This window comes from Mugil cephalus, chromosome 4 (assembly GCF_022458985.1).
Source record: "Mugil cephalus isolate CIBA_MC_2020 chromosome 4, CIBA_Mcephalus_1.1, whole genome shotgun sequence".
Taxonomy (NCBI): domain Eukaryota; kingdom Metazoa; phylum Chordata; class Actinopteri; order Mugiliformes; family Mugilidae; genus Mugil; species Mugil cephalus.
The window spans coordinates 2,085,213-2,097,118 of NC_061773.1; the positions used below are offsets into that span (position 1 = coordinate 2,085,213).

Genomic DNA, 11,906 nt, shown 5'->3' on the forward strand with positions numbered 1-11,906 from the left:
AATACTCTTGTTCTGAAATGTGTGACATTTGAGATTGCTGAACTCGAACAGAGGAGAAACTGAGTCAGAATGAAGGCGCTACAGTCAATTTTGTGCCACTTTTACATTATATATAGAAATGAATGAAAATAAATATCTCATTATCAACAGGAAGGTGTATGAACAAAGAAAATGACGTCTACAATATGAAAAATATATTTTCAGAGTTATTACTTTGTTAAATTCCCCTTTTCTTCTTTTAGTCATTGAAGTATGTATAGGATAGTTTTCAAGATACTTGGCAGGAAGGTTAATCCAGCATGCTGAAGTCAAGTGTATTTAGTCTGTCTCAGTATCTTCTGTCTCCTCATTGTGCTCTGAGGGTCAGCTCATCTAATGAAGGACTCTTTGTTCTTCTCAAGGCTAAATACAGTTCTTTCTGACTATGGCTGTGTGTTTGCACTTATTGTCCAACTGTAAAATGAAGCTGGGCCAGTCACACATTTCCTTTGTGGTGTAATGTACATAAAAGTTTTTACCCAGCACTGTATCCCGAACAATAATATCTCCACACACATGCCTGTAGTAGACTGAAGCAGTAAACTCTTCTCATGTAGTCTTACCAACAGGATGTCGCCTGTGAGCCCTGTGTGTACACACTGGGCGCCACACGCAACTGAGATCAACAGTAGTTGTCTTGAATACAACTCGGCCAGCGTTTGTGTAACGTTCAGAGCTGGGACCGTAGCTGGGACACTGGAGGTGTTTCTGTGGTGCATCTTGATAAACATCTGAGTTCGAGCAGGAGACCGACTCAAGAACAGTGAGTATTGCTGGTTTCATTAAAACAACGTGAACTAACATGAAGGTTTGCTGCGTTTATGAACGTGTTTAAAACAGTCAGGCTGAGCGACGCGCTTGCTAACTTGGACGTTAGCTAAATTAGCCAAAGAGGATGAGGATGAGGAGCAGCGTCAGATAGAAACATTTATTTATTTATTTATTTTATCAGCGAACTCATATTTGCTCATTAAGGGCTAAGTAAACGTGTTGGACTAGAGTTGAGTGTGTTACAATGATGCTGCCGAAACTTATGATTTGAAACGCAGTCAATGAAGACAGTCGTGTGTTTAGTCGTCCTGTCAGAATGTCCAAAGGTGTCAGTATGTGACAATAAACTTTACTTATCATCAATCGGACACAGCTAAAGCATAGCTTGTTATATCGCCATCATGTTGGAGGAAAAGCCAGCATTAATAGCAGATTTTATGAGTTCACAGTATCTGGGAATAGTTCAGAGAATTGTTTCAGCTGTGTTTTTGTTTTGGAGGCTGTGGTTTGTAGTACTACTGAATTTTAATGCACTGTGCTGGCATATGTTTCTGTTATTTTGACCTATTTTAGTATAAATAACATAAACACTTTGTACCACAATCTACAAGATAATCACACAGAATCACCACTTTTCTGACACTATTCAACATAAAATAAATATTACAACAGTCATGAAGGAGGATGTGGTGAAGGACTATTAAATTGCAAGACATTTGTTCTCAATAGTATACCTAGTTAACTGGCAAGCATGTGCGCATGACATGCCGCAATCATACAGACAGTTGGGTGAACTAGCGAGGATGTATCTGTAAGTGTCTCTTGCGACCTTGGGGCAGCCAGGTGTCCCTGAATGCATTTTGTGGACAGTTTCAGTATGACCCTGATAAAGGCCACAAGCTGAGACGCATCCCTCTAATGAAGTTGTTCCTTCTACTATAAGTGCTGCTGAAGGTTTTTTTTTTTTTTTTACAGTTTCTTTTCCACCTCTATATATGCACCTTGATAGCAGGTGAGGAAAATACAATTTTTCCAAATACAGAACGACCATACTGCGTCCTCCTGTTTGTTCTTCAGTCAAACTTGTCAAGTTCGATTTATAACGTACACAAGTCAAACTTCGCGTCCTTGGTATTGAGAAAGCTGTCTTTCTGGGTGTCACATGTCCACCTCAATCCAACAAACGCTCCACCTCCGTGCCCGTTTTTGAATTAGCTGGGTGTTAGGTGGAGTCAGGCAGCCGCCCACTCTGATCTTCAAAACCGCTCCTATGTGTGAAGTTAAGGAGGGTTCCTCTGTCTGTATATTTGGTCCATATTTGACTGGGAGATTTTTCTGACTTAAAAGACAAAACTGAATAGGGAGGTTTATTTCAGCTATGATGCACGTAGCTCACTGACTATGTAGCGAGTCAGAGAAATGGTTGGAGATTACCATTACACCCTATACAAACAGTTTAAGTCAGACGACGGTGAAATGTAGTTCAAGATAAGTCTGAGTAAACGACTGCAGCAGACTGATAAGGCGGATCTAATCTACTGATAAAACAGAGCTATCTGTCACTATATGATGGCCCTGTAATTAATGCTTTGGTATAGTGTTCCAGTGACAAGAGGAAGTCTATAATCTTTTATTCTTCCAGTCAGTCACAAATGGTTCCACATCCACCAGCCCTTCACGACACAGAAGACAAAGTCCTGTTAAATAACTATTTAAAGCTAAAGGGTAATATGGTTTCCTGCAGTCGTGTTTATTGTGTGTTGTACAGCCCATCTGTATTAACTTTTATGGACAGTAACATCTCCACAGCCTATCTGTGGTTGGAGAAGCTGAGGCTTCCCAGTCGTCTCTGTTCACTCCCCCTCAGCTGGTTGGTTCCTGCTGACATTTGAAGTTAGCGCAGGTTGGTCAGTTGAGTAGGAGTACTTTAAAGGTTTAAAGGTTTCATTTGTCATTTAACAAGAACACACTGGCTTTAAATGTAAGAGGACATTTGGTGAGTGGTGTAACAGCGTGTAATTGTACAAGTGGGTCACTGTTGTGTGTTTTTTTCCCTTCTCTCTGAACTCAAGACGAACATGGTTCAAATATGGGGTTCTTTATCAAAACTACACTCACACACATAATTCAACAGCCCTACACTAAACCCATGACTGTTACAATTTTCAGTTTATGTTGAGATAGAGTCAGAATGGTGATAATTCAGCTTTTTGGAGAATTCTGTTCATGGTAAACTGTGCTAAAGAACATGTGTTTTGTAAATGAAGTGCCAGGCAGTGAATGGAGAAACTATCACAACAAACAGGTTGTATTGGGAATGTGAACAACATAAGGAAAGCATTAGTCACGGTCCTCGTCAGTAGAATGAACAGTCAGTATGGTCCAGAGATATGTTTCCAGAATATTTATTGCCATCTTTTTGGTGAATTATTTTAAACTAATCTAGGGATTACTGTGTGCTTCACTTTCTTTCCAGAACATCAATGCAATGCTGCTTCTCAGACGCTGCCTCAGTCTGGCTCGATTTAGCCCTCTCAACAGTCAGAGGTACAGTCCCAGGATTAAATGCTCATTGTTAGGTATTGTCTTAGGAATCATCATTACTTTACTTGACACAGTAGTTTAGCTGAGTCTCAGTCTGATATTACAAAAGACAAAAGACTCAAGTTGTGTTTGTCAAACTTAATTTTGCAAATGGTTATGTTTTTCTTTAGCGTACAATACAGTTTGAATTGTGGTGTTAGTTCTCTTTGAACACTCCTTCAGACTTCTATTTTAACTCATCAAATTGTACAGTTACATATCCATTTTTTTTTCTTTTCTTAGGCATCAGGTGTCCCCTACTGTAGCTTTATGTGCAGTGCGTCTCTGCAGCAGCAGCGGTGGTGGTGGTGGTGGTGGTGAGGACCAGAGATCTTACCAGCACACCCACAGGCCCAGGTGGAGACATGCTCTGGCGGGGCTGCTGGCTGGATCAGGGGCTGTACTGGCCTACGGCCTACACAACCACAAGGTTAGAATGAGACAAGATCAGTAAAAAGAGTGGATGTTTAATTTGATTCTGTCGGGCCCAGGCTAAATTAAGTCAATTACACATGCTTTTTATTATTATTTTTTTTTTACTGCTGTCCAATAAAAAAGTAAGGTGAAATAATGTATGAGAAAATATTAACTTTTCCGTGCAGAAGTACAGTTCCCCTGTCCGACTATAAATGTGTGAATAATTAACAGTAAGACCGCACAGTATAAATAGCATAAGGCATGTATTTCCATGAAAAGTTGTTCCTGTCTGTGCTCCCTTGTTTTGTCTTATTCCAATGGACTTTTCAGAGAATTTAAAATAATCATTAACTGCTCAGGAACATGCTACTGCTGCTACTTGACAAACAAAAACCATCTGCCTGACCACCATGTGATGTTTGCACAGTTAAGACGCAGGTCTCCAGGGTCACTGTTTTGGTTGGGAAACTTAAGCCTAAATGTAAAGTTTTTGTGTGTGACATTTTTCTGCCTGAATGTAAGCAGTCAGCTGGACTTGCTGTGTAGTTAATAATTTTATGCCTTTTATACACACAGCAATAGTGATGTTGCTGTTCTCCTCTTTCAGGCTGAGCAGGAAGACATTAGTGTCCAGAACTTAAAGAAGCGCTCCGGCCTTCCCATCTACAGCCAAGAGGAAGTTACAAAGCACCGCTCCCTGGAAAATGGAGTGTGGGTCACTTATAAAGGTGGCGTCTATGACATCACAGAGTTTGTGGCTATGCACCCTGGGGGGGAAAAAATCTTGCTGGCAGCAGGTGGCGCTCTTGAACCCTTTTGGGCCCTGTACGCTGTACACAACCAGGAGCATGTGCTGGAAATCCTCTCAGAATATAAGGTTTGTCTCTGTTACTGATTTAACTCAAGCTCTGTATTGTAATGAAACAATAAAGTAGTAGTTGTTATCTAAATTCAGTATGATAAAAAAAAAATGTAAAGCTGTATAGTGATGTCTAGCACACACACAGATTTTTATTTTACTATTCTGATTACTGGTAAAGTCAATGAGGGAAGGAGGCGCTTCCTCTGGGATTTAAAATAATCATCATGGTCTAAAAAAATCAAGAGCGTCAGATTTTAAACAGCGGCATCTCTTTTATTAGTGAACAACAGCAACAGCTTCACATGCCACGTGAGTTGTCTGTGTCGTTTTCTCTGACAAGTGAAATTCAGTACAGAGCAGGTGACCTGGTTCTGGTGCGAGGCAGATTTGGGAAGAGGAGGAAAAGAGAGATGGTTTCAGAATAGGGACAACACACACAACGTGTTTTGATATGAGCAATTTGTTATGAAACCAACTAGTAAATTAGACCCTGCCGGGCCACTGCAGTTTTAATATTGTTTGGGAAATCCTGATATACATAAACACCAGGAGAACATCATCAATGATATCGACTTCATAAGCTGATCAGTTTATGCTGTGAAGCGAAAGAGGACAGAGTCACTCAAGGAAAAAAAGTGTGTTTGCAGCAAACAGTCTTGTGTGTGGAAACTATCTATGGTTTATGTGTAGACTTTAACAGTGCAGCTGACTTTATGTGTCAACCATCACTGACTTGCAGTTTTCCATAACATACAGTGTGCACCTTCATCCATCACACATTACAAGCACAGTTTCTAGTTTAACTTGTTTTTGCTGCACTGGTTGGGCACTGCATGTGTTGACTTGTTTACAGCCTTATGATCACATGACCACTTGTTTTATTGCACAATGCTACAACAAATTACAACAAATGCTTCAAGAAGTATTTTCTGTATAGCTGACAAAGATTATCTTAAAAAATAACCATAGATTCTTTAACGTGCTTAAACTTGTTTGTGTTGTAGTTCATTCACAATACACTTTGCAGCTGAATTTATTCAGAGCCATTCAATAATGTTGGCGCAGGTATTGAATGGTGAATCCATGTGACTACAGTTTATCCTTAAATGAACTGGCCATTCACGTCTAGTACTTGGTCGCTGCAGACGCATATGAAAAGGTCTACTGCATACTGTATACTGAGGGAAAACAGCTGTAGGCTGAATACTGGCACTCCCTCAGGTGGTGGTTGAGGAAATTGGCTCATCTGGTGTCTTCATTTATCAGCGTTAAGTCACCTGCAGAGTCTTCTCATGAGCAAACATGTTTCTTTTCATTGTCTCTTATCTGGTCCAGGGCCAAATTAAACCTTTGTGTCTGTGCTTCATACCAGGTTGGTGAGCTGAGTGTGGAAGACCAGAAGAAGCAGCAGGCCATTAAATCTTCTGACCCCTATGCTTCTGACCCTGAGCGCCACCCTGTCCTGCACGTTAACAGCCTGAAGCCCTTCAATGCTGAGCCACCTCCTGAGATCCTCACCGACAGCTACGTCACGCCCTCCGCTTTCTTCTTCAAAAGAAACCACCTGCCAGTTCCTCATGTGGACCCAGCTACATATCAGCTGCGAGTGGAGGGACTACCTGGAGGAGTACTGACGCTGTCTTTGGAAGACTTGAAGACTCGATTCCCCAAGCACACCATCACTGCTACACTGCAGTGTGCAGGTAACCGGCGCAGCGAGATGAACAAGGTGAAGCAGGTGAAGGGACTCAACTGGGGCATAGCTGCCATCAGTAATGCCACATGGAGCGGCGCCAGGCTCAGGGATGTGCTGCTAGCTGCTGGTTACAGGCCAGATGTGGCCCAGTGGGCTCACCATGTACAGTTTGAAGGACTGGATAAAGATGTGACTGGAACCACCTATGGTGCTTCCATCCCTATAAACAAGGCGATAAGTGAGGAAGGTGATGTGCTGCTGGCTTATGAAATGAACGGCGAGGATATTCCCCTGGACCACGGCTTCCCTGTGCGGGCTGTAGTACCAGGCGTAGTGGGCGCTCGCAACGTCAAATGGCTGGGTAAGATTGTAGTTAGTGCAGAGGAGAGCAGCAGCCACTGGCAGCAGAACGACTACAAAGGATTCTCCCCCGGGACAGACTGGGACACGGTGGACTTCAAATCCGCTCCAGCCATTCAAGAGCTGCCCATTCAGTCTGCTATCACCACACCGGCAGACGGCGCCACAATCGATCGCAGTGTAGAAACGGTGACTGTGAAGGGCTACGCGTGGAGCGGTGGGGGTAGAGAGGTGGTACGCGTGGATGTTTCTCTGGACGGAGGAAAGACGTGGCAGGTGGCCCAGCTGAGGGGCAGCGAGGAGGGTCAGGGTCCCGAGTCTTCTCCTCCGCCAGGACGAGCCTGGGCCTGGAAGCTGTGGGAGATAACGGCTCCTTTTCCTCATGAAGCTGAAGAGCTGGAGATAGTTTGCAAGGCCGTTGACAGCAGTTACAACGCACAGCCGGACACAGTTTCCCCCATCTGGAACCTGAGGGGCGTGCTGAGCAACGCCTGGCACCGAGTCAAGGTGAAGGTTAGAGAGGACGAGAGGGAAGCATAGACACAGAATTCAAAACGTTTACTCCTGCAACAGAATCACCATAGAGTAGACTGTTTTAAATCTATCTCTTGAACTAAAAGGAAACTGGAAAGAATATCATGAAGTATTTTTGGAACTCAGCCTTGAAGTACAGTATTTATGCAGCCATGTTGCTTGTGAGATTTTTAAAAGATTGCAGTGGTACGTATTTACAGTATGAGGAAGCTATTAGCCAAACAAAAACATGTCTGCTTGTGTCTATCGATCACACTCTGAAAACATGACTTAATTAATTCTGAGTCTTTGGGGTTTATGCAAAACATTTATTTTTATAGTCAGCATTCTTACTGCTGAGGATAAACTCACAATGTTGAGTTCATTTTCTGATTAACAACCTAAAAGATTTAAAAGTTTAATTTTAATAGAAGTGTAGAAGTTTTATGTTTAGTTTTATTATTTTAAATCAAGGGTAGTGAAATTATAAATGTTCACTTTATGTAGAACATCTGGATACTGACACTCAGAACAACCTGGAATATTTAAAGCTTATTTGTAACTTCAACCAGCTCTAGCTGTCAGTGTCTGAGATCATCCATACTTGAATTCAGTCAGCACATAAGAGGTGAATCATGGGGAACTGTCCTCCTCTCTTTCAGACACCATGTTAAGCACCAACTCCACCTAGTAAGCAGCTAAAATCCAGCTGTGTTTATGCTCCACACTACAGCGCATGACAGAAGTCTGAGGTCTGACCTGAAGTGAGCCAGGTGTCTCTGTGTTCATACCAAGTAAGGAGAGGCCAAACAAAATAATAACTAAAAAAAAAAAATGGGATTCAGGGAAAGTAAAGTAACCTTTACTTTCATGGAGAGAGAAGAGTAGTAAACATTGTGCAGTGGAGGGTTTTGAAATGCCAAACTTAAATATTTACTGAACTAACTGCACAACTTTTCCCAAACGCAGCTCTGTTCGGTGTTACAGAAACATGCTCATCATCATCATCAGCTCCTCTTAAATAATTCAAGACACAGTGCTGCATTCCCATCATGCCAAGCAGCCTGGTGATACACACAATGAATGTAATGAATTGTGCAATTGTATGTGTACACGTATTTTTCTATGTTTGTTGCCTCTGGCCCAGGTCGTCATTGGAAATGAGAACTTGTTCTCATTTGACTAACCTGGATAGACAAATGTGAAGTGAAATAATTAAATAAACATGGACTACACAATGTATTTTGAGTACTAGGTTATTGTTAATGATAAATAAAGACCTCTAATTTTAACCTGGATTTTTGATTGATTTGCTGCTAAGTGCTAAAACCTAAAAGCTAAACTTAAACTTAAAAGCTTAGTGAGGAATTCTCAATGCCACCCAGTGCATCATCTTCAGAACAGATCATAAGGGAGTAGCAGTACAGCATGAACGTTTTACTGCACATGAGGAACATGAGGAAGTTTTGACTCAGATGAGGAACAGCATTGTGGAGCTGAGGAGACTCTACATGAAGACTCCCAAGAACAATCAGGATAAGGTGGAGGAGGAAGAGCAGGAGGATCAATGGCCTGAAAGCAGAGTGACAAATTCAGAGTGAGTTTAATCAAAACTGAATATGTTTCTACACTGTTCATTTACTCAGTGTAAGTTCCCTCAGGAAGATCTTAATCCTCACTCCTTCAAAATTCAAAATTTATTCAGATTTTTTCTACAATCATGTCAGATTTAAGTCCGGCATGTTCTCCGCAACTTTCAGCCGTAAAAAAAAAAAAAAAAAGAAAAGAAAAAAAAACCCACTGTGACCCTCCTCCACTCTGTCTGCCTCCATTCTTTCCATCCAGGGCTCAGTCTGAGTTCATCGGAGTCCTCTCTCCATCCATCTATATCTCCAGCATCATCTTCTCATCGCCCTTCACCAGCATCTCGACCTCTGGGGTGTTTTCTATACAAATTAAGGTCTTATCTTTTAGCCCCTGAAAACATCCATAGGTATTAGGTCTAAATGTTCTTCACATGTCAAATCTTTGCTGTGACTTGCACTGTAACAGGCACAAACTCAGTGTGCAACATAATTTAAAATGTCTTTTCCTATGCAGGTTTGCACATACAACTTTTCTCTTAAAACACCTATAAATTTTCATCTTTAGCTGTGTAGTTTTCTTCTTTGTTCCCCTTAAAGTTCCTCAAAATTCAAATTGCTTTATTGCTTCAATAAGCAGTTTTAAGCTGTTTTCATTGGAAGAGGTCCATGGAGCTCTTCTATCTCTGGACATAAGAAAATCTGCAGGCCCAGATAAATTAGAGCCTTATTTTTTAAAGTCAGGTGCTGATTATTATTGCTAAATCACTCTATTGTCTTTTTAACCTCACTATTAGTACAAATTGTATTCCTGACATTTGGAAGGTTGCTTACATTCTTCCCCTTCTGAAAGCGGGGGACCCTACCTGCTCGAATAATTATCGACCCATTAATTGTCAAAACTTTCCTAGGCTGCTGTCTTGGCCAAGCTTCCCTTGGAAAAGATGCCTTTGCATCTAAATGGGATTGACCTGGTTAAATAAAGGCTAAATAAAATAAAAAATAAAATTAGTCTGCCAAAATATGACGCCTGCCTGCCTTGGTGTTACATACAGTGGTGTGAAAAAGTGTTGGCCCATATCCTGTGTTTTTGCATGTTTGTCACACCTTAATGGTTCAGATCATCAAACAAATTTAAATATTAGTCAAAGATAACACAAGTAAACATAAAATGCAGGTTTTAAATGAAAGTTTTCATTATTAAGGGAAAACAAAATCCAAACCTACATGGCGCTGTGTGGAAAAGTGATTGCCTCCTAAACCTAACAACTGATTTTGAGAGCTAATGATGGACAACAAGATGAAGAAATAAAACATGTGACCTTTTGACGTACGAGTGATACAGGTTTCTAGGTCACATCTTCTTCTGCTTTTCCTTGGTGATTCTCAGATGTGCTCACAGAGGAAACAGGATATGAATTGACTCACAGAAAAAAGGAAAGATGTTGGTTGAAGATGAGACACGGAGGGAGGAGAGCTTATTGTTGGGGTAAAAACTGATCAGATATATAGTAAACATTTGATAAATGACTGTATGTACCCATGTAAACTAAATTCTGTGCTTTTCTAATGAACTAGTGGGCTGTGAGTCATGATGAGAGTCTTTTGTCCTGGCCTTTAGTCCTCAAGATTAACTCTACATGTTACAATCCGTGTTGTTTTCTCTGACTGGTGGGAGACTGGATAAAACATGAAGCAGTCTTTATTTAAGAAAGATTTATTTCAGTAGGTTGTAGGATGCATCTGTTCCTGACTCACAGATGACTAACGTGCAAGTAGAACTGCGTCAAGCGGATACAAGGGTTGTGCAATTTTTATGTATTTTGTTGATTTTACACCAAAAAAAACATGATGATTGTATGAGTCTGTATATGTTAATGTTCAGTCATGCACAACTGACTAAGACTTAGGAGAAATGAAAGGAAGTGAGGGAAAGCACACTCGTGAAGAGTATCGCATTATTTCAAATGTAATTAATAGTTAATAAGTTGTTTTTCTTTTCGATAAGCTGAGCTAGAGGGCAACAAAGCAGCTCTGTGGTTAGCATTGATGCCTCCCAGCGAGAAGGTCCCGGTTCAAGTCCAGCTTGGGCCTTTCTGGGTTTTGGAGTTTACATGTTGTCCCTGTGTCTGCGTGGGTTTTCTCCAGGTACTCCAGTTTCCTCCCACAAAGACATGATAGTTATGTTTGGGTTAGGGGTTAGGTTGATTGGTGACTCTAAATTGACTCTAGGTGTGTGTGAGTGTGAACGGTTGTTTGTCTCTGTGTTAGCCCTGTGATGGACTGGAGACCTGTCCCTCACCCTTCATGCTACTATGTGATTTTGTCAAAACTTTCCTCATTCCTAAAAGTTCACTATGTGTCCCACAACTGTCCTTTTCCTTTCAGTTCTAATGAAAATGAGACAATGACAAATAACGTGGACAGGAAACACAAAGCTGACTCCAGGGTTTTACTGCTCTCCCCGTCAGCAAACACAGAGAACTTTGTCACGTTGGTGATGAATTTAAACCACCACATTAGGGCTTCATTTTTTTTTTTTTTTTCGTGCAGTGCTTCATGATACACTGAGGAATGTGCAGGATGTGGATGAAGTCTATCCAAGGGTTTTCGGTACATGTCTGCACTGGAAAGGTTTTAGCTTTATGCTAATCTGCAAATGTTAATCAATCATTTTACTATTATAGACAATAGTTGAAGAGGTTATTACTCTTCTGTGTTGTTAGATTTCAACTGAAGCCGGGCCATTGGCCAACGGTATAAAGACAAACTTTATGTGTGCTACCTCTGCGGCTCTATGACGCCAACTATGCCTTCACATCTTGAGACCAGGTGCTTGTTTCACACCAGCTCCACATGCAGCAATCTCTTTAAGCACGAAGGCCTCTTTACATCATAAACAGCCTTTTGTCTCCTGCAGATCAACATGTCTAATATATTAAGATGTTGCAAAGTCTTATTGTTAAAACAGGTTTCTTTTCATCTCCAAACTGATCCAAATTTATCACCAACATGAAACTGCTGCTGTGCCGTTATAGGAAACAGAAGGAATCTAAATTGCTGACAATGCCAAAACTATAAT

At 41.1% G+C, this 11,906-nt stretch overlaps 1 protein-coding gene across 2 annotated transcripts; it reads left to right on the plus strand.

Moving 5' to 3' along the window:
• The first annotated feature begins 657 nt into the window (after positions 1-657).
• On the plus strand, positions 658-8,533 carry suox (sulfite oxidase). Of its 2 annotated transcripts, XM_047582807.1 has the most exons (6): positions 658-802; positions 3,287-3,357; positions 3,637-3,823; positions 4,418-4,687; positions 6,045-7,235; positions 7,904-8,533. In XM_047582807.1, exons 2-6 carry the CDS (start codon positions 3,299-3,301, stop codon positions 7,913-7,915), a joined length of 1,719 nt encoding a protein of 572 aa, XP_047438763.1. In that variant the 5' UTR covers positions 658-802; positions 3,287-3,298; the 3' UTR covers positions 7,916-8,533. The 2 variants fall into 2 exon arrangements, with proteins under 2 accessions (XP_047438763.1, XP_047438762.1); XM_047582806.1 differs by having other exon boundaries at positions 6,045-8,533.
• The last annotated feature ends 3,373 nt before the right edge of the window (positions 8,534-11,906 follow it).